Genomic DNA, 23,267 nt, shown 5'->3' with positions numbered 1-23,267 from the left:
ATCTTCCTGTTTTTGCAATTTTTCAAAATTATTTTGGGATTAAAACTAAACAAAAGAATCAAATATTTGATATGATACGACTTAGAACAACAAGAGCCATTGCTGCCCTCCAGGTGGACTTAAAGGAACACAATTGGAATGAGGTTTTTGCAAATGAAGATTCAAATAGTGCATATGATGCATTCTTATCAACTGTAATTTCACTATATGAAAAACATTGTCCTTTAATGAAAATCACTAGAAAGCATCACAGATCAAATAAGCCATGGATCACAAAGGGGATAGAAGATGCATGTAAAAAGAAAAATAATCTATATAAGAGATTCATAAAACAGAGGACAAAAGATGCTGAAATAAAGTACAAGTTATATAAAAATAGATTAATAAATATTATAAGAACAAGTAAGAAAGAATATTACCACAAATTATTGGAGCAAAGTAGAAGTAACACACAAGAAACATGGAGGATATTAAATAGTATAATCAAAAAGGGCTCAAAAAATAAGAATTATCCAGATTATTTTAAAAAAGATAAAGATATTGTGCTTGATAAAACTAAAGACATTGCAAATGAATTTAATGATTTCTTTGTAAATGTTGGCTTTAATTTAGCAAAAGAAATTCCAGAGTCAAGAAATAATAACGACCTAAATATACATATTACTCAGAATGTGTCCTCCATGTTTATTGGTGCTGTAACTCATAGAGAAATAATTAACATTGTGAAGACATTTAAAAATAAAAAGTCCACTGACTGTTTTGGTATTGACATGATATTAGTTAAAAGTATTATAGAATATATAGTGCAACCTTTCGCATACATTTGTAATCTGTCCTTTCAAACTGGTGTATTTCCCTCACAAATGAAATAGCAAAAGTTATTCCAATCCATAAAAACGGAGAGAGAAGTCAGTTTACCAATTATAGGCCAATATCACTGCTCCCACAGTTCTCAAAAATTTTAGAAAAGTTATTTGTTAATAGACTTGATAAATATATTGAGAAGCATAATCTCCTAAGTGATAACCAATATGGCTTTAGAGTGAAAAGGTCCACTTCGATGGCAGTGATGGAACTTGTAGAAGGGATATCTAATGCTATAGATAATAAGGAATATACTGTTGGTGTTTTTATAGACTTAAAAAAGGCGTTTGATACGATTGATCATTCTATATTAATGAATAAACTAGAGAGATATGGCATAAGAGGGTTAGCATACAAGTGGATGAAAAGTTACCTGGATGACAGATATCAATATGTCGAATTCAATAATGTAAAATCTAAGCAGTTGAAGGTAACTTGTGGTGTTCCTCAGGGCTCTGTGCTGGGCCCTAAATTATTTATATTATACATAAATGACATATGTAGCATTTCCAAACTGTTAAAATGTGTATTGTTTGCTGATGATACTACTCTGTATTGCTCAGGTAAAAACCTAGAACAGCTTCTGACTACAGCGGAAAAGGAGTTAAATATATTAAAAAACTGGTTTGATGTAAATAAGTTATCATTAAATATAAAGAAAACAAAATTGATTATTTTTGGCACTAGACAAATGAAAAATGTATCTAAAATCAGGGTTAATGGAATTGAAATTGAAAGAGTGTACGAAAATAAATTTCTTGGAGTGATAATTGATGATAAGCTGAGTTGGAAGTCTCATATAAACCATGTGAAAACAAAAATGTCAAAAACCATTGCTATTCTCTATAAAACAAAGCATGTCCTGAACAAAAAATCATTATACACACTCTATTGTACTCTGTTGCTTCCATATATGACTTACTGTCTGGAGATATGGGGTAATGCATATAAAACGAACACTCTTCCTATTTTCAAGTTGCAAAAAAGAGCTATAAGAATTATAAACCAATCAAACTATATAGAACCAACTAACATTTTGTTTATTAATCTGAATACCCTGAAATTTTATGATTTAGTTGAATATAAAATGGCACAGATAATGTATAAAGCACAAAATAACTTGCTTTGCCCCAGTACTCAGAAGCTGTTCAAAGTCAGAGAGAGTCAATATGACTTAAGGGGAACAGATTTCTTTAAAAAAAAACAAGATAAGGACAAATATAAAGCAGAGATGTGTTTCTGTTAGAGGAGTTAACCTGTGGAATAGTTATGACAGTGATTTAAAAAGGTGTAGTTCATTTTCCTTGTTTAAAAATATGTTTAAAAATAGAGTATTAGAAAAATATATATATCAAGAATGAAAAGAGCAAAAAAAACAAAAACAAAAAACAAAAAAACCTCTTGATTCTTTTGCTTTGATGTAGTTACTTATCTAAGGTGGAAAGTTTTTTGTTTTTTTGTTTTTTTCTTGTTTGTTTGTTTGTTTGTTTTGTTTTTGCTTTGTTTTATTATTTGCTTCGAGCCCTGTGTACAGGAGCTGCATGCTAAAAGATCTTTTGTTAAAAGGGTTGGCGTAATAAGCAAATGCTTCAGCCAATACCTTTTGATTAGCCTTGTCTCATGCTTTCTTGCTTTGTGGTAGATCTTTGTTCTGTCTTCACTGAGATATTTGAATGCTAATCAATAAAAACATATCACTCACTCAAAGGAATCCTAGAGATGATTGTACAGGAAAATCCCAGTAGATCAGCAGTTTCTGAAAAACTCAGACCAGCCAGTCAGGTGCCAACAACCATCCTACCTTCAAAGTTACGTAAATCACCTTTCTTCTCCATTTTGATGCTCAGTTTGAACTTCAGCAGGTCATATTGACCATGCCTACATGCCTAAATGCATTGCATTCTTGTCCTTATGAACAATTCTGGGCATCCTCTGCACACGGTCGTAAACAATCAGAGGAGCCTATTCAGTGACAGGTTGCTTCTCCCAAAGTCAAAAACCAACAGATTTAAAAACTCCTTTGTCCCACACGCCATCAGACTGTTTAACTCCTCACTGGAGGGGAGGCGGAGGGGAAACAGGGGGACAAGGAAGGGCGGGAACAACTGAGCTGTAGTGCTTTGTTACACTGTGCAATATTTGCAATATTTGTTTTTTTCTTATATTCGTCTGTGCAATAATCACTGTGCAATATGCTCACTCAAATGTGCAATCCTATTTATCCATATTGTATATTCTGTATTTATATATTTGTATATGTGTATAAATGGTGTATTTATGCTTATATCCTTACTCTCATTCCCCTTATTGCATCTGTAACATGCAGGAACCCACCCGAGGGATTAATAAAGTTTCATCTAATCTAATCTAAACTAATCTAATTATGTGATTGGCTGATTAGATATTCTAGTGCAGGAATAATTATACCTAATGAAGTGGCCGAGTATGCATACACAGTAACTTGGGATTTACTCTTTGTTTATATTTTCTGTATGTCTATGTATGGACTCTCACAATACTGCATTCAGTATTTTTGTGCTGTTTTGCAGTCAGTCTGATCCTAAATCTCTGATTCTGTCAGAATCACAATACCAGCTGCATTTGGTTGCAGTTTATCCCCTTTGTGTATGTATGCATATATGACATTTGCTTTTGTACAATTTGTAAAAGGAAGGCCTGAGGTAAAAAAAAAAAAAAAGTGCAATAAATAGTAGGGCCTTACTATCATGTAGTTCGTTAGTCAAATAAACCAAAATCTAACTCACTTCCTTCTACGCAATACTCCACTAAGTATCCGTCCAGCCCAGCAGCTCCAATGGTTTCAGGTGGACGCCACTTTACCGTCACAGTGGTGTCAGTAACATCATCCACGACCAGCATGGTGGGTTCACTGGTAACAGCTGTGTGGAGATAAATGTTTTCGTCACTTGGGTTTAAACAGTGAATGTGAACAAGATGAGAAAACATCCATTTTGGCAAGTCATAAACACGTGACCAAGGCGCCTCTCACTTTAGCTGGTATGCCATCAGTCTCCCTGTCAGATCCCATTAGCCCTTGCTCTTGCTATCTATTCTTGTATTCTGAATCACATTTAACTCCTGCTGAACCCTCTGACAGACCTGATCGCCTAAACCTCTAATCCACAGATGATTTGGCAGCCATTATAAAGACATATTTAATATCCTCTAAAGCTCTTGCGTGTCCAGTGGAGGTCACAGCCAAAATGCTTGGGATAGTGGGTATGAGGGGGAACAGCTGTGTCGCTGGGGTACCAAGGGCAGATCAGACACGTACTATCACAGGACCCCACTTTAAAATTTTGCCCATTATAATAAAGCCTTATGTGAGACTGTATTATTCTTCCTTAAATAGAATTTTTGCAGATCATAGGTCATAGGTTTATGGTACTAAGAAATGTTTGGGGGACTCACCGAGAGGAGTAAAGGCTTTGGAAGGTTCACTGGGTTTGGACACACCGATGGCGTTGACTGCAAAGATCCGCACTTCATACGGCACTCCTTCAATCATCTTCTTGGGTTCAAATGTAGTCTCCTTGATCAGGTCAAAGTTCAGTCTCATCCATCTGGAGCTCTGCTTCTTTTTTCTCTCAATGTAATAGCCTTTAGAGGGCAGCCAGAAAGTGTTATGTAACACCAACGTATGCATGTAAAGCTTGGTAACAAGTGTGCTGCAAGGTTTACCTAAGATTGGCGAGCCTCCATCATATTTTGAAGGTTCCCATGTCATAGAACACCAATCACCACCTACCACTGGGACCAAGGGAGCTTCAGGAGGGTCGGGGATGTCTGAAGACAACACATGATTCAAAAATGATTCAAAAACAAGTTAAGAATTGTGTGTTTTATATTTTGTTTGAAAGGTGCTGCACTGTCTTACCAACAACCTTGATTTTGACACTAGCTGTGGCTTCACCAGCCTCGTTCTGCAGAACTATCTTGTAGTTTCCCGTGTCCTCCCGCTCAGTGACCTCAATTGTCAGACTCGTATGGTCGCTGTATGTCTCAGCATGGACGCGGTGACCTGACTCGAGAATCACCTGAGGTAAAAGAGATTAAAGGCAAAAGACACAGAAGTCCTCGTGAGTACCATATGAGGACAAAAAAACAGATTTTTTGTTCACAAATTAGTCTTTCTATGAAAAAATAATATTTACATTATAACTCTAAATGTGATATTCACTGACATGGTACTAACTAGCTACCAAGCAGGTTACAACAAACGTTAAAAGTTCAGTCACAAGAAGGTGAAAATAAGACGGTAACCTGCTTGCAGCTAGAAAAAGAAATCGGTGGTTGGACTGAATTTTTTCACATTTAGTGACAGACTGCAAAGAGCTGCAGTGACTGCTTTCGCAAAGGTCAATTCTGGGAGGCAACCTGTCTCCAAATAATTACAGTCCAACAAAGTCAGCAATCCTGCTTGGAGAGATTAGAGGTGTGTAAATAACCAAAATAAACCAAAATTATAAATGCAGAGAGATTGACAGCACTTTGCAATCAGTCTGACTCAGTCTGCACCAATGACTCAAAGTGTCTTTGTAATAGGGGACTTGACTCAGCTGGCTGACTTCTGGTTGTATTCCTATATAAAAGCAATGTTATCGAGTACCTCTGTCATTTGGCAGTTACATTTCTGTCCTGCAGCAACTACGTCACTATTTGTGGAGGTATTTCTGTTTCAGATCTCTGAGGTTCTGGCTGAACTCTGAATTTAAATAGTTAATGTGAATGTAATTTCTGCAGACAGCAAGAGATCTGAAGTTTTTTCATCACTGTTAATCCGTGTATGACCATAAATGGATTACATATAATTGCCAAGCTGACCCCATTCAATCTCAACCTGATAGCAGACTGACTCCATCCTTTTGCCATTTTATCACCATCTTGGCACGCCAATGTCACTTTCAGAAAGCCAGCTGACTACAAGTGTCTACAAGCATTTCAAACACAACAAGATTGCAAGTTCATTGCACATGGTGAAAATAATTTGTCATGCCTCAGTGTCCAGTGGCAGTTTTGCCTAGTGTTGCTCTAGCACAGCACACACGCGTATAACCATAGATATATATTTCATTCTTTAATTTAAAAAAAACAAAAACCGGTTATCATCAGTAATAGTGTATCACAACACCTATGTTCCTTTTAACAGGCAAAATGTCCACTAGAGTGTCAGTTCTGACCAAATAACAAAAGGATGATATCTGAATATAATGAATGAAACAAATTAATATAGTCATGAGTAATATAGCCAATTTTTAATGATTCAAAGTGCATAAACAATATGGTTATTACAGACAGAGCAGTTTTGAGTTGGGCTAAGGCGCTGTTGTTTTTTGTGTTGGTAGTGGGGTGAGTACAGAATCAAAGGGCCTCACCCTTTCACCCTTCATCCACACCACTCTGGGTGCTGGTTCTCCACTGATTGGGATTTCTAAGCGGAGTTTATTTCCTGCCACGACAGTTACAGTGTTGTCTGGGATGTTCAAGCTGTCCAAGTGTACCCTCGGAGGGTCTGCAGAAAATCAAACGAGGTCATTAGAAAGAGAGAAAGCATAAAGAACAATAAAAAGGAGAAAAAAAGCTCTTGTCCAGTGAAGCTTTGTTTTTGTACCAATGATGTGGATTTTGGCAGAAAGGCTCTGTGAATACCCCTCAGGTACAAAAGTGTAATCTCCTGCATCGTGAAGGGAGCTGGCTGCAATTTCAAGTCGGTGGACTCTGAAAAAACAGAAATGTGTGAGACAAACGTTTAATAAAAACAGCTTTGATTGAATAGAGTTCCATAGCAAGGTCATACTTATTTCTGTGTATGATGTTGAGCCGATCGCTAGGTTGGATCAGCTGTCCGTTCCTGTACCAGCGGCCTGGGACATTTCCTGGGTAAATCTCACAGTGCAACTTGATGGGCTGACCCAGCAACACCGTCATGTCCTGCAGGTCCTGGTACACCTTCAGTGGTTTCACTAAATAAAGTATAGAGGAAGGCCAGGATAGAAGCTGTTTCTTTAAAAAAGCATACAACCAATAGAAAGAATTTAAATACAGAGAAGATGCTTCATACAGTCAACTTGTATACGAGCCTCAGAGGTGCCACCAGAGGCCATGATGGAGTATGTCCCAGTATCGTCTCGTGAGGCGTCATCAATCACCAAAAAGTGTTTAGTTCCCTCACACTTAACTCGATATCTCGATCGCACCCCTGTTGGAACCTCAACACCATTCTTCAACCTGAAAGAGCATTTGAAATGGTCACACACCGACAAATAAGCAGTGAACAATTTACAAGTGCCGAACATGATGGTGAAGATTTGATCACTTGATGTTTCCTGAAACACTGGATGAGACAAAGAGGCAACTTCTGAAGGAGCTATTAGATTTTAGCACATCTCAAAGATTCTGAGTGGGGTTAGGGTCTGTCTTATGTCTCGTGTTCTCTGAACCACTCTTTCACAATCTGAGCCTGAGTTCTCTTTACATTGCACAAGTGGAAATGCTCTTACTTTCACAATTAAAAGGAGCTGTGAGTGCTACAGTTGATGAATTACACCGCAGACTTATATAATCTCTGATTATGATCATTTAATATCTTTTTCATGACTACATTCCTTCCACAGAGAGGATTCCTTCTGGGTTTTAATAATGGTTGGACAGTTCTTCACACAGTTTTAGTAGTTTTATTAATTTCCATAGAGGTTTTCTTTTCTTGGTGCGGGGCAATAACCCGACACTTCTGAAATGGAAATTACTCACTGCATCAGCTGCCCTTCCTGACACACTCCCAGAGGGATTTGTGTCTTCCTCCAGGACTGAACCAGGCATCTCTTGTTTGTTAGGCAAAACCACCACATTAGGGAGCCACTTACTCAATGCATTAGTTAGGGTTAAATAACACATTGCCAGCCAAGGCCTATTTATGACTGCAGTAATTATCTCTCCCTGCCTTCTAATAAAATAATAGTTATGTCAGCTAAGTTAAGTCAGGCGGTGACTTTTTTTTGGCCAGACAGTATATCTTGTCTGATTACTGAGCTGTTTCAAATGTCTATTTTTTGTAATACAAACACTTTTTTTTAGGTTGAAATCATATTTTACCATACACATAGTTTGAGTAACAAAGCAAACCTTAAGGAGCTTTTACTTTGAACTAGAATGAATGATTTTCTTGTTTGTTTACAGCACAAGTCGCATTCATGTGTTATTATATTAGTCATAGCATGTTTAAATGCTTCATTTTCAGTCTTACCATTTGACTTGAGCACCTTCCTCTGAAACTTCACACTCTAGCTCAATCCTCTCGTTCACTGTGGTCTTCACAGGCTCAAGATCTTTAACTATCTTAACTGGTAACTCTGTTGGACAAGAGGGAAGAAAACTAAAGGATTGGCTCCTTAAGCCAACAATTCTTAGTGGCTATTTAAAAAGATCAAAAGTTTAATCACGTTACCTTTGACAAAAAGCTCTGTGCTACATTTCTCATCTCCTGCGACTACCGAATAGGCTGCGTCATCATTGGCGGTGCAGTTGTTGATGACCATAATCCTTTGTGTGCCCTTATGCTCAAAAATATACCTAAACAGGAAGAACATTAATTAGGTCGCTCATACAGTGGTCCCAAGATAGGAATGTATATCATTTCAAATTGGTGATTACAGAGAATAAACACTATTAGGAAAATCAAATGTACAGTAGCTGCAAAATTTAATTGTGATCTTTCAGTCAACATGCTTTAAAAATGCTGCACAAAGCCAGAAGTGAAAATACATACAGAAAGGTGAGGCTCACAACAAAACTGTGACATGGAGAAGGGAGAGTGGATGAATGGACTTACTTTCTTTGACTTAAGGTCACCAGTGGAGCCAGAATGGGGCCGGAACACAGGAAGTGCAGAGCAAGTGATTATGGTAGACAGGAAGGAGCACCATGATATGACAGACAAACAACAAACACAAAGAAACATCATGCCTGGAGGGGTACAGCAACAATGTTACATGAAAGAGGATCAAATGGGAGAAAGTCTTTGGAGAAGGGAGACCTGGAGACCAAACCCAGAAAACAGCAATATCCTCCCAGATGGCTTTAACGCTGGATGGCTTTGAACAGAATTAGCTTAATACTGCTTATCTATAAAGAATCTATAATCTCAAGAGGCCTTGTCTTTTGAATAAAAATATGCATGTCTTTATCCATTTACATGCCATTTGCAGGCTGATAACATGAAATAAAAGCAAAATTCAGCCTCTTCTTCTGTCTCTTTACTGTGCTTTGAAATCAAACAAAAATATCTAGTGTGGCAAAAACATTGCTCTGACTCTGCTGTTAATGCGCTGTTGCAAGATATGTTATATGATATATCCTGTTGAAAGAATGAAACCAGTACCCCTCTATCCTTTCAAAAACATTATAGTTGGAAAAACAAATGTATTCAGCCTTAATACGAAGAATCTTGTCAAAAAAGATGATTTTTGGTAATACTTTGTGATCCAGTATCTAAAACTGTTCCAAAGCCAGACTTTGTTAAAGACCTGTGAAGGAGGTACCACATTTTTCCTGTATAGAGGAGGACATATACAGCAATTAATGGCAGTTACAGACAGCATATGAAATCATACTCTACATGTACACCCAAATGTAGCTCTGAATTCTTAAAAATGCTAACATGTTTGTTTGATATTCGAGCCACATTAGAGTTGAGACTGTTACAGTGTGTTGGAGGTCAGCTGGCAATGGTTCACAGTGCAGTGGACTAAAGTGGCTGCAGATATGTTGCATTGTTATATTTCAAGATGTCTTACTATGCCACTGTTGACTGTTGATTTGTTTCTTTTGGGGGTATTTGTACCAGTGTTTGTGTGGAGTAATGTGCAATGAAACGTGTGAACCATTGTGCTTTAGGCCGGTGACAGAATGAAAACATTTACCAGAGGACTGGTAAAGGAAGGAATTGTCACAAATAAAGTGCATTTCTTAATACATAAAATGCATTTTATTTGCGCAGTGCTGAACCCAAGAAGACAAAGAACTGATCAATAAGGGAAAAGGTCGTTACATACTTGGGCGAGGGCCTGATTTCCTGTCCATTCTTGTACCACTTCAGATCAACTGTGGGGTCAGCCAGGTCCACCACTAAGCGGATCTTTCCGCCTTTATCCACCTGATATGCAGGGTCCAGCTTCTTTGCAAAAGCTTTGAAAAGACAAAACTAAAGTCACAGCAGGATAAAAAACAAACAAACAAAAAAAAAACACCACAAAGACCTTAATGTTTGAAAAGAGATAAATATTAATATGCATCAGCCGAGCACTGATTTATCTACCTTCCAGCTTCTTCTCCTCTTTAGGTATCTTTTTCAGCCTCTTCAGCAGACCCCTCAGGTCTGTGATGCCGTACATAAAGGCAATCTTTTCATACTGATCTGGCCGGGCGTTCTTCAGGATCTCCCACACATCCACTTCTGGAGTGTCATCTTGCTGTTTGTGCTCCCTAGCGGTGCCGAATATGAAGGAACGATGTGAGGGCAGGATTTATTGGCTGGTGTTTGCAACGTGTCCTGAGGAATCACTCAATGACCTCATACTGATGTAGTCAGGAGATTTAATTAAATATAGCAGTCACTGTGAAGTTTTCCTCCTGTTTCTGGTTTAAGCATGCTACAGTATTTCTCTGCAGAGCATTCTTCAGGACATGTCACACAAAGGGATGGGCGTGGTGAGCTGTCAAGTTGTGTGCTCACATTGGCTCTGAAGTTACTTGTTAACAGGGTAGCAGCACAGTTAATACAAAGTGGTGCTCTTTAACTTGTGGAAGGTCTGTGTGTTTTTCATGTGTCTAGCCATTTTAGAATTATTCAAGACAGAACCTGGAAACACAAATATAGATCACAGATAACTACAACTACAACTACAGATAACTATCTGGATCATAATAATAATAATCCTAATATCAGGGTGGCCTGCCTTAAGAGCTGGGACACAGACCAGTAGCTCCAACACTCCTGGCTTGAGTCTAGCTGGGAGCCTCTGTTGCACGTCTCTTTCTCTTGTTTTAGTAGTTATACTCAGCTTATATATTTGTCTTCATTTTGTTCATCTATATATTGTTTTATTTGGCCAGTTTGGGGGGTAGACGCAATGGTGATGTCTGCTTTCTTTTGAATATAGTTCTCAAACCACTAAAAACTGTGCAACGTCTGTTTATAGCAATTGTGACACAGAAACCCACAAACCTAGTTGTGAGCAATTTAATGCAGATACTTTTTTCTTTCTACTGTCTGCATCTACAGACAAAAACAGGATTGTAGCTCAGCTGGACGGAACTCCATCGTCTTTTATATTATATCATCAAAAAGCCTTTTGTCGATGGACACTTTCTCCTGCAAAGGGATTTGGTTGAATTGTTCCTGGATGAAACAGTGTTATTTGTTTCTGCGTCTCTAGCAATTTTCTGCAGTCATTAAATCATCATTAGGTCACTAATTTTAATGACTGAGGGTTGTTTCATGGTGCAAAAAAAGGATATTTACATAGTGTAGTTGTCAGTTAATTACATTAATATTCAGGTACATTATTTTATACCTAAGCTAGCTAAGACTTGAAAAGAGCTCCTTGTTGCGAGCCAGCTTGCCCCCAAAGGTTTTAACTGTCTTGAATAAAATGCAAATAAAAAACTAATAAGACTTTCTAACTTGCTTTCATAGTTTATAGCATGCTTTGAAGGATGAAGATGAACAATTAAATAAGGATTAAAGAGGAGGCTTCTTTAAAGAGTAAGGGGAAGAGTTCTTTTTATCAGGGTTAAAACACAAGAACAGTTATACATCAATCAGGTGGAAGGGTTTTTTTTCTTTGAGAGATGCTAGCTTATTGAATGCTTAACAGCTTTGTGCGATTTGTCTATATGAAGGATGCATGCATTTAAGGGAAACCTGCAACAAAGATTGTCATATAGCTCTTGACATGGCCCATCCCTTTGTTTGCTGGTTGGTTTGATCACATCACAGATGCTCCGACATTGTTAGACGATGGCAGAAGGAGTGTTAGAGTTACGGGATTAAGGTCAATAAACATGTCGTCCTGGACATGAGTGTATTTATTAGTTTTAAATAGTGAACATTCAATCAGCCTTGTCTTTCATTGACATTTTCCCCAAATGTCTGAAAGCTTGGGGCTGAATTGAGTAAAATACTATCATATTCTCTACATGTGTTTCTCATTCGTTTATTTTCAAGCAATTATGAAGACGCTGAAATAAACATGGTGGTGCTTGCCTTATATTTCTAGACTGAAATAAACGACAATGTAGTGATAACACTATTTTACAGCATCATTTCTCCATGGCCCACTTGCACTTCATTAATGATCCAAAATGGCGCTCGTGCCTCATAAAGATGCGACTTGATTTCACAGCTTGATGAAGACAAGTCACTTCAGTGTCAATGCTGCAAGACCCATTTCCATCATTGCTGAGTGCTGGTGGGGCATTTAGGAATGTTGCCTTCAAATGAAGTGTTACCGTACTACAGGAGGCCAACACTCTTGCTCGTCCAATACCTAGAGCTACGTTTCATGCTGGGGACTCTACAGGATTACAGTACTCACCCGCAGTAAGGTCTAATCGTTTTAATAGCTATGGTTTTCGTTCTACTAACCTCTGATTTCTGAATGTATAGGGGAGAAGAAGAGACAAGCCCAAAATAAATATATAATTTTGTCAGTGAGCAGTGTCACTGACTAGGTCTTGTACTCACACGCTGCAATGTATTTCAAAAATGCATCATGGTGTTTATTTTGAACCACTGGAGTAGCTTTTGCTATTGCACAGAGGTTTTCAAGCTGTAAGGCACACCTCCCACTGGAGGAGGTGCACTTTGGCACCAGGTTACTGTGACTAAATTACTGTGTTATAGTTTCCACATATGCTTGGATACAAGTGACCAAACTTTTGTGTATGCAGTGCTCTGTGAGAACCTCTGTAAACCATTCTCTAATGTCGACTAAACATCTACGTTGGTTTTTGATGACCAAGATAATAGATAACTAAAGTAAGATAACTAAATAATAATAATAATGAAAAAGACATTTTAATGGATTAAACGCTCTTGTTTTGAATGGCAAATTGTTCTGTAAATCTGGAAAGTTAACTCCAATAACATGCTTTACTTTTTCAGAGAGATATAAGAAAGGTCTGATAGTAAATTTTAAAATGTCCAATGTAGGAGAAACATCTGTCATTTATTGATTTATGGTGCTTAACAAACTTATTAGGCCACCATCCAGCACAAGGTTTATGTGATGGCTGCCTTAAATTAACAGTATTGGTATTTACCATATGCATTTGTTATGGGTCTGTAATGGTCAATCCACTAATATATGCAAACTCTTAATTTGAAATATTTTTAATACTGATATAAGCAATAAGCAAATAAATATATATTAAAACACAATATTATTTGTCATTAAGATGCTAAAGTACAGTTAAATTTACTTGCATTTCTGAACATAAAATTAATTTTGAACATTAATTTCTGAAGTCCAGCTCGAATTTGGGTAGAAAAACATAAATTCCTAGTTAAAAGTTTGTTATTTGTCTAAAAAAAACAAAACAACATAATTTAAAAATTTAAAAGAAGTTTTTGAAATAATTCTAAAATATTTGTGGTCTTTGTGGCCTTTTTAAGGACTCTATGTAGCTATCTCATCCATTTAAATATGTTTGCATTTTAGCATTTTTAGCATTTTACTGCAATTTACTGATAAAGAAATGTTTTGCTCACTGGTTAAATCTTACTAATTTGTTAATAAAATAAAAAGATTTGTTTGTATGTTGATTAGCTTCCATACAGTCTACAGACACACTTTGGTGAATAAACTTGCTACTGTTGGCTAATAACTTAGCTAACCAAGCTAATCTTTCCAACCAAATATGATAATTTTTAGGTGCAAAAAGCAAGACCGCAAGGTTCATGATGCTAAACGGACAGTAACGATGTCCATCTTTTATTACATGTTATACAATATTGAAAATATTGTAGTGTTTTAGTATGAAGAAGAAAAGTGGGGACAGCTAAATTTGTCTAGGAGAGGGGCCCGCGGACTTTGAAAACCCCTGTTATAGCTTCTTTGATGATCTGAAGAAATGTGCTTTCCACTCATACAGTAACTGTGCACAAATTAAAATTAAAAACGATGTGAAAGAAGAAGAGAAAAAAAGTAGATCCAGAAAAGGGGCTTAAAAATACTAAAAAGAACAAAATCCACTCAGGATTAGGATGTGACGCTCACCTATGTTTTAGAAGGCCACTAAAGTCAAGCTCTCCTGCATCTTCTTGTCCTTCACTGCTGTTGTTAACAAGGAGAGATTAATAGAGATTTAATCAGAACTGAAAAAACTAGAAGCACTAAAAACAACGGTAAAAGAGCATCACAAAGCAAAAGCTCTGATCTCAATCGATACATTAGCTCCAAGCTAACTCACGATTGGTGCTTACACAGAGACCTTTTTGTGTCTTTTCCCAGATAAAAGCTTGAAACAAGGTGATTTGTGTAAAACACATCCAGAGCTGTCCCGGGCAACATTGCCACAATGTTGAAGTACAACATTGTGATTATGCAATGCAACAGGGATGCTTTGAGTTGCTTTCCAGTCACATTGTTTGGAGGAAGAATCAATGTGCAAGAGTTGGCCTTTAATTACACAGTGAGTGAACTGGTTGATTTGTAATTACCTTGCAGAAAGGTAAATGACATTATTACAACCATCTTGTCACACTTCCATCTCATACAGAGACATTACTTGATGGAGAGGTGTTCAGTGTGCCTAAATGAATGGCACTTTTTCTTATCTTCACTTTTTCAGGTGTCTTTATTAGTATATATAGAATATTAGAGATCCTATAATAGAAAAATGCCTTGTTTTGAAAAGAAAACATAGAAATTCTGTCAAATTCCATAAGGGTCCTGCTGACTCATTCATAAAGGTCTTTTTATTACCTTCTCTTGAAAGCGGATCGAATGTCAATATTCTGTGAGCCCGTTTCAGCTTCTGTAAAACAGTATCAGCACATAGTATGCAATTTTTATGTTTGTGGCGGATTTTTTTTGTTCTAAAGTATTTTAACAATGTGACAAACCTTTAACTTCCAAGTCAAAGGAACAGCTATCAAACTTGTCCTTGTAGTTGACCTCGCACCTGTAGTTCCCAGCATAGTTATCTTTGGCCTTGATGATGTGCATCTCAAATGTGTGGACCTGAGAAAAGTTTGCATAAGAGTAACATTATCACAAAATTTGCTTACATACCTTCTAAAGAAGGTGAGGGTACATGGGTACCTTTGTGAGTCGGTCAAAGGTCTCTTTTAGCTGTAGATGTTTTCCTGTCTTGCTGGCCAGATCCATCCATTTCCCTTTAAACCACTTGATAGTTGGTTTGCGCAGAAGATCTTTGGCCTCCACTTTGGCAACAAAGGTGATGTCACCACCTTTGGACAGAAAAATTCAATATGATTAAAGAGAAAGTGTAATTGGGTACCAGTGAAGACTAACATAAAAAAAGCATACATTCATATATTGTATACAAATACAGATGCAGAGACTGTTTTAACTTAGATATCAGTGTCGCAGTGAAAAGGACACAGCATATCTTTGCTTCTTTTAGAAAAAAGTCTTCTTTCATCTAACTGTTGAAGTTGATGTGTTGCAGTGATCTCTATGTGTGAGTACATTTCGTTAATGGATGCATTTTTAAAGGAAAGCTTAAATGAAGGCTATTGTTAATTGGTGTATACAGCATTTTTAAACATGTACATTGATTAAAAAAATGTGTACTGGGACTATTGGTGTAACACTAAAATGATAAACTAAAAATCAATTAACATATTTGTTGACACTCTGTCGGGAGCTCTGGTTGCTGGGCGTGTGCGTTTTCCACAAAAATGGCAATTCACTGCTGCAATTTGCTAGCAGTCACCAAAGCAATCACAAGGATATTTTTGGTGCACCATCCTCTTTGCAGCCAGTTTCACCCAGCAACCACTCGCCGTACAGTTGGAGCATATAAATTTTTCATGTGAGACCGGAAGTTGCAACCAGTTTCAGGCCTGAGCAACTGAGGGATAAGAACATTTCCAGCTTAGTGGTGTCTCTACTTATGCTTATAAGTCAAAGTTAGCATCACCAACAGTGATCTGAAATAAGGCTGAAATAAAGAAAGATATCTTGGCTCTTCTAAATCCTCTGCCTACTGCAATCTGTCAAATGGATACAGTTTTCCTTTTTTGCAGGTTTCCCTTTGAAGTCCCTCCTCAGATCTTCTTTCTTCTTCATTCTATTACTCACCCACAGTGACAGCACCACTCTGGGGTCTCTCAATCAGCAGAGTGGAGAGCGGTGGGTTGTCAACGGGCTTGTCCAGGTCGTCTGGTGTCTGACCCTCTCCCAGAGACCACACTGGTCAGTGAGGAAAAAAATCACCTACGTGAAACACAGCTCTCCTCTGCCACAGGCTACAAATAGTACAGCAAGGAGTCTTAGCACCCACCTTTTACTTCTCATCTGAAAATTTTACTTTTACCAGTCCAGAGGTACAAAGACAGACAGAAAGACTAACAGACACACATCACTTCCAGCACTCACGCCTCACACAGCAGCAGGATCTCAGCTTGCAACATGGAAAGCATGAAAGATATGCAAATAGAACAAGCAGCACCTAACTTTTTATTATTATTATTATTAAAGAAAAACTGGGTTTATAAATTCTTAAAATTCTGGATACTGCAGTCTTCTTTGGATCCTGGAGGTATGAATGAAGATAATGCTGTTGCCATATGATTGTGATTCACCTCTGTTGGGCACTGTGTTAATACTTTACGAAACTTCACCATGGACAAAATCTTGTTAGCTTTTCTGTGATAATTTTAAACCTTCTAAATGAAAATGAAAAAGATTTATTTCTCTGAAGCCCACTTTATGTCCTTTATGGTTATGTGAAGACACAAAGAGTTGGGGAGACTTCAATAAAACAATCTTTTTCACATTTCGCGCAATATTCTTGAAACAAATGAAACCGAACAAAGTTTCTCTTGAAGTGTAAGGGCTACCGCTTTATTACCTGAGTCCTTTCTCCCCATGGCTGGCACAGGGACGCTATCATCTAAACAAAGACAGAGAGAAATTTACAGCATATTGTAAGAAATAGTACTGTAAAGTCCACTGAAGCAAGCACACACTCAGAAAACGATGACAAGCAGTTAAAGGTATGCAAGCAGTGAGGAATTCTGAAAGGTCAGAGTTTAAAGGTCAGAGTGCTTCTTTTTGTTTTTTTGTTTCAAACTATATTGTGAACGCTGTTTGAAAGTTACGTTAGCAAGGGAGTTTTGAATATTTTGACTTTCTTCTGCTAAAAGGCTAACTTCCAAACACACAAAATACCTAGAGATAAACATGTCTCCAACATGTTTTCCACACTCAGCCACTGAATCATTTAAAATAAGCTTCTTGGTCAAAGATCTAAAATGGTGGGATCTTACTAGGCAGCTCAACTGAGAGTTTCTTGGTTGAACTGGCATCCTCTGTGGAAAAAAAACAGAGTTATAATCGAAATTAATCACTATAAATATAACTACTGCCGGTGGTTTGATGATTATTGTGGCTACAACAGTGTGGGTTGGACATTCAAAGGTTTAGGGAAGCTGTTTTTCTTTTTTATTTATAAGTTAACCAAAATGTACCAAACCAACTGACCAACACTAATACTGACACCGAAAACAAAAGCTTCAAAAAAGAATACATGGATGTAATGTTTCAAATTACATAACATGATGTAATTTGCATTAGTGTCCTTCTTCTTCCAGAAAAAACAAACTCCAAACATACACTATATTGCCAAAAGCATTTCCTCACCTATACAAGTCACTGAATTCAGGTGTTCCAATCACTTTTATGGCCACGGGTCTATAAAATCAAGCTCCTAGGCATGCAGACTACTTCTGCAAACATGTAAGCTCTCAGGAGCTCAGTGAATTCCAGCATGGTACCATGATAGGATGCCACCTGTGCAACAAGCCCGGTTGTGAAATTTCCTCACTACTAAATATATCACAGTCAACTGTTAGTGGTAGTTTGCCAACTTTCTGCAGAGCCAGTTGCTACAGATCTCCTAACTTAATGTGGCCTTCAGATTAGGTCATGATGAGTGCCTAGAGAGCTTAATGAGAGGGGTTTCCATGGCGAGCAGCTGCATGAAAGCCGTTCATCACAATGTAAAGCGTCAGATGCAGTGGTGTAAGCGTACAAATGCACTTCAGAAATTTCCATAAACGCACTCCTAAACCAAATGTATATATAATATATATTAAACCCTATGGATTAAAAATTGGATCTCACTCAAGTTCATATGCTTGTGAAGGAAAAAGAGCAGATACTTTTCGCAATAAAGTGAAGCAGGAGCACTGGAAGAGGTGTCAAGGGAAAAAAAGGAAAAGCAGCAATTTTAACATTTTGCTCATTAGGTGTAGAACTTTTTGATTGCACCTTTTATAACTAATATGTTGTTAACAGAGATGACACACTGCCTGGGGAAATGTATCTCATTCATTTGACATAGAAATACTAAATATGCTTTTTTAGAATTGCAGAAATCGCAGGTTGAGTGTTTGCACAGCTCCTTTTAACCCAAATCGTATGTTCACATAAATAAAACTGATATCAGGATCATAACTAACTGAAAACATAATAAAGAAAAATGAAGAAAAATAAAAATAAAAACAAAAAAACCCCAGTAGCCTATACACATAATTAAATAACATAAGTGGCATGCACATTTGTATTACATGTACAAAATAAGCATACAGTGATTTATTTGGTGTATATTTTGCATGATACATGCATATAAAATATCATTACCACATCCATCTTTAGTTATCTTAGAGAAATAAAGGTTGAAGTGCAGGTAGAAATTATGCAGTGCAAGTTTGCAAGTAGAAATCACACATTTTCTACATGTATGTCAACAAGCATAGACATACATCTGAAGTTTACAGATGTGACACATCAGTATTAGATATTTACATCATTTAGATTGTAAAGGGTACTTTTGTCAATGCCTAAACCAGACTTAAAAACATGTGTACTTATAAAGCCGTAAAGCACATTAGACACCAGAGAATTACAGTTTTGGTCAAACAACCATTTTAGGCAAGAACATCCTAGTAATTTAGGATATTTAAGGATTTTTTTGAAAAACTTTTCCAAGGGTGGGATGATTATACAGAATACATTTATTTATTTGTGAATTTCTCTAGTACACATGGGGTCAATTGCAGAGCCACAACTCAAATTGGGATCATAAACAATTGCAGATTCCAAGATCACCATTTCAAGCTATTGTACATAAGTACAAGTAGCTGATTGAGCTACTCGGCCACAATAACAGAGTAAATGATAAGCTTTCAAACCTAAGCATACTGTACAACCTTTCAAGCATGGTGGTGGTAGCATCATGCTCTGGGGCTGCCAGCCGTACTCGTATATTGCAAAAAGTCTGTGGAACAATGAAGAAAGACTACTTCCAAATTCTTCAGCTTCACTTCACTTGATCACAATTGGCTATTGAAATGGGGCAATAATCCCAAACACACATAAAAACTGGTTTTAAAATGGATAAAGTTAGCTAGCTATATGCTTCTGGAATGGCCTTCCCAAAGCCTCGACCTCAACCCTATTAAAGGTTTGTGAACTATGCTTAAAAACAATCAACTAGCAATTCTGCCAAGAAAAGTAGTCAAATATCCAAACTGAATTAAGCCAGAAGGAGACATATGTATATATTTTAGCTTGGTTTTTTTTTGTTTGTTTGTTTTACCCTGTGTGGATACGATGAAATCAAAATTAAATTCAACCTTTTGTAACTAATTATTGTTTTTTTTTTTAAAAGTCATTAAAGATTCCACCCTGGAAAAAAAATCAAAACATTAAAATCCCAAAATGACCAAGATATTCATGCCCATGATGAGTGTATGTAAACGCCTGACCACCACTGTAGGAAGATTTTATTATTTCACTTTGTAGTTCTTACATTCCTTCCTGTACAGGAGCAATAATTAAACTACCTAACACTGCTATTCCTTCAACCATCTTGCTAAAGTGCTTGAAATATTTTGGGAGCACTTACTATGATTAATTGATTGCTTTATGGCAACCATAAGGAACTTGAAAAGGTCTGTTACTGGTACCAACCTTGTTGAGGTGTTGGGGATGAGGTAGTGGCTGCAGGTTTAGCATCATCTGGAATAAAGGTTGTCATTGACAAATAGACCCACTTATCAAAAGACTCAAGGTCAATCACTGGCAGGTCAACTTTGACATAAAAGCACGAGGCCAAGAAGGCCAATGACCACATGCGAGACAACTGTGTCATGCAATTCTTGGACAGAATGAATGAAAAAGTTGTTTGATGGATTGGTTTGTGCACAACAAAACCCCCTAACTGCTGTACTGTAGAGTGAAACAGTGTGAGGTCATAGCTGTGTGTGTATTGCCGTATGATTCTTAGTCTGGCGTAACAAAAGCACAAGCAGACTAGCATCAAAGTGTGTGTACACACACACACACACAAACAGGTATATCAGATAAAATTCAACCTCAAAGCAGCACATAGTGGTAAAAAAAGCTCATGGCTAAGCCAAGTAGCTCCATCTTTCCTCTACATAAAGAAAAATAATCCAAGGAAAGCGGCCTGTTTGTCAGTGCTTTAATGTTTGCATGTTTTTGCCTTGTTGTTTCTGGATTATAAAGAACTAAGTTTGATGATTCACCTTGCAAATAAACTGCATCACTTTCATTTTGCCATTTCTCAACCTAATCAGTACTTTATCTTTTGGATTCTTTGGATCTGAAAACTCATAAATTTTGTTGTTGTCTTTTCTTTGAAGTTTGCATGCAATCAAAGTTAGGGTTGCACTGTTTAGGAAACAAGTGAGAAGTCAGTGCATGATGTCAATCAGTGAAGTTCAATGTTGACTTAGCAAGGTAATCTATTATCTTTTTGTTGATAGTAAAAATATTTTTAAAATTATGTAAAAAGAAAAAAAAACTTGTCTTAAAGGTTGCTTTTGCCATGCTGCAGTGCAGTTGTAATGTGCAACTGAAAAGACTATTTGTCACGGACCCGGCTCTGGGGACTCGGGGTCCGTGGGCAGTGGGGACTAGGATTGTTATTATTATTATCGTTATCATTATTATTTGGTGTGTTGTCTGCACTGCCCCTGTGCACATCTGTATGTAGGCAGGTGGCTGTGTTGCCTGTCTTCTGGGGCCAAGTTACAGGCACCTTCAGCCCTGGGGGCGTGGCCTGACTTGAGGGCTGGCCACACCCGAAGTCCTTGCCGCACACCTGCTCCTCATCTGGGCTCGTCGGTGGAGCTATTTAGAAGAGTGATGGAGCTTCCACCGACGCTGGATTATTGAGTTAGACTCCACGTTAGTGTTATTAGTACCAAGTCCAGTGAGTGCATGCCCGTGGTAGTCGAGTGTCCTGACAAGTTGCTTCTTTGTTATTTTTCTCCAGGAAGGAGCAGGGAAGACAAGAGCAGCGAGCACGGGGTGCGGGGACACACAGGAGCGAAGAGCACGGAGCACGAACTTGTGGGTGAAGACACGACACGGAAGTCAAGGGGAAAACACAGGGTTTATTCTGTGAACTATTTACACCACTGTAAATAAACGCACTGCCTTCATCACAAAGTCCTGCATCTTGGGTCCTCATTCCCCTCATCCCCACGGTCTGCCCCACAGACCGTGACACTATTTCAATGCTCAGTGCGTTTGCTTTGATCAGCTAGAGGGGTAAAACATGCACTTTCACTGAGAGACATGGGATTGTTTCCTATTAAAGAAGCATACTTACCAGGTGGTGGGGGAAAGCAAGTGCCCTCTTCCTTTAAAGTAGAGTTAGCAGACTCTGCTTGCTCTTTTACCCCAACCCCACCAGGCTGTGGTTGGATTGAGCCATTCACGGCAGGACACGGCTCCTGAGCCACCACAGCCTGTACTGGCTGAAGCTCTGTGGATTCTGGTTTCTTCCCATCAGTCTCTACTGGTTCTTTCCCCTCTGCTACTGCCTCTGTACAGCAGACAAAGCGCCAGGCTGGAGCAGCAAGCATTGAGCACAAACACACGAAGCCTCGCAAGACAATGCTTGCTCAAATGAGATGAGTATAAATAGCTAATGACCAGATAGACTGAAATTGACGATATTTGAGGCAAGTCTAAAGCTTAAGTAATATGTATGATATGTATCTTATACACCTACTGGGATTGTGTATTAGCTGGTCCTTAATAAAGAAAACTACACTATAACAATACTGTATCTAAGTCTGCGACAATATGTTACTATTCTTCATATAAGACCTCAGCAAACACTTTCACTTTTAAATATGGGTTAGCATAGCAAGATGTTTATTTTGTAAACTGTGGCTCAATTTAGGAGAAAAAGATGACAAAGCAGGGTATGCTTTAGGGTTAGCAGGCCCTTCTCAATCATCCCTCACTTACTTGTTCAGTGTTTAGTTTTTCCTGGTGAGTAGATTTTGTTTTATGCCACTTTTTCCTCAATTAATACAGGATACTCTATGGCCTGGTATTGTTAGCTCTGTTAGCTTTGTTTTATTGTGTAGTCTGGGTAAAATCCCAAACTGCATTAGGTGGTGCTTCGTTTTTATAGTATTTGAAGATGAGAAGACAACCAAATGACAGCAAAGATCAACAAAGCAGTTGCATTTTTCTTGAGGATCACTGAAATACTTGCATCTAATATCCATCCATCTACTAGTGTTTGGGTCATATTATTACAAAGGACAAGTGTCAGCCTCATAGTAGTGCATAGCAGTGAATCAATAGGATTGTCCTTTTAGCAGAATGAATGTGGCAAGTAATTCAATGCATCACTGAAATATTTCATCTGGAGCTAAAGAAGTGACCTGACAGACTGAAAGAAAATCACCAGGAATAGAGCAGTGCTTTAAAGTCCACAAATTCATCTCCATTAAAGAAATCTAGTGATATTCTGGAGTTTTATCAGAAATGTCAGTGACGAAGCTATCTGGTCATTGCATATCTATACTGTAAAGTGATCAAGGAAGCAGGGATTTACTAACTCAGTAAATCGGGACAGTTGGCAGTTGACTGGAGCCAACAGAGTCAGTAAAGCCCGGGATCTGTAATCCCTCATAGACCTCCTGTTTGATAACATATACAGCTGAGTACAAAAACAGCCACAGCATGACTTAGTAACAGCTCCATGAGTCAAGGCACGTGCATCTAGAGCAGTGCAGGCATGTGGATGTGTGCACAGTGAGTGGGGTGGTTTGCTGCAGCTAAACTAATTTCTTGTGT

At 37.9% G+C, this 23,267-nt stretch overlaps 1 protein-coding gene across 14 annotated transcripts in view; it reads right to left on the bottom strand.

The window, feature by feature from the left end:
• Positions 1–23,267, bottom strand: part of mybpc1 (myosin binding protein C1) — a 38,787-nt gene that overhangs the window by 6,938 nt on the left and 8,582 nt on the right. For 3 of the 14 annotated variants that reach the window (XM_085137357.1, XM_085137351.1, XM_085137356.1), the window contains 22 exons: positions 21,781–21,996; positions 20,112–20,159; positions 17,405–17,446; positions 16,987–17,028; positions 16,215–16,325; positions 15,210–15,358; positions 15,011–15,128; positions 14,871–14,922; positions 14,163–14,219; positions 10,199–10,365; positions 9,936–10,068; positions 8,714–8,722; positions 8,330–8,454; positions 8,129–8,234; positions 6,947–7,113; positions 6,683–6,848; positions 6,497–6,603; positions 6,261–6,397; positions 4,763–4,922; positions 4,567–4,671; positions 4,297–4,485; positions 3,630–3,764 (listed from right to left, as the gene is read on the bottom strand). In XM_085137357.1, the coding sequence (XP_084993483.1) occupies positions 3,630–3,764; positions 4,297–4,485; positions 4,567–4,671; positions 4,763–4,922; positions 6,261–6,397; positions 6,497–6,603; positions 6,683–6,848; positions 6,947–7,113; positions 8,129–8,234; positions 8,330–8,454; positions 8,714–8,722; positions 9,936–10,068; positions 10,199–10,365; positions 14,163–14,219; positions 14,871–14,922; positions 15,011–15,128; positions 15,210–15,358; positions 16,215–16,325; positions 16,987–17,028; positions 17,405–17,446; positions 20,112–20,159; positions 21,781–21,996 (2,541 nt within the window). The remainder of the gene's footprint in view (positions 1–3,629; positions 3,765–4,296; positions 4,486–4,566; positions 4,672–4,762; positions 4,923–6,260; positions 6,398–6,496; positions 6,604–6,682; positions 6,849–6,946; positions 7,114–8,128; positions 8,235–8,329; positions 8,455–8,713; positions 8,723–9,935; positions 10,069–10,198; positions 10,366–14,162; positions 14,220–14,870; positions 14,923–15,010; positions 15,129–15,209; positions 15,359–16,214; positions 16,326–16,986; positions 17,029–17,404; positions 17,447–20,111; positions 20,160–21,780; positions 21,997–23,267) is intronic. The other 11 variants (XM_085137358.1, XM_085137361.1, XM_085137359.1 and 8 more) reach the window with 8 other exon arrangements.

Source organism: Neolamprologus multifasciatus, chromosome 17 (assembly GCF_963576455.1).
Source record: "Neolamprologus multifasciatus chromosome 17, fNeoMul1.2, whole genome shotgun sequence".
NCBI classification, from domain to species: domain Eukaryota; kingdom Metazoa; phylum Chordata; class Actinopteri; order Cichliformes; family Cichlidae; genus Neolamprologus; species Neolamprologus multifasciatus.
Note: the sequence above shows the minus strand (reverse complement) of the source record. Positions and strands in the feature narration are given on the sequence as shown.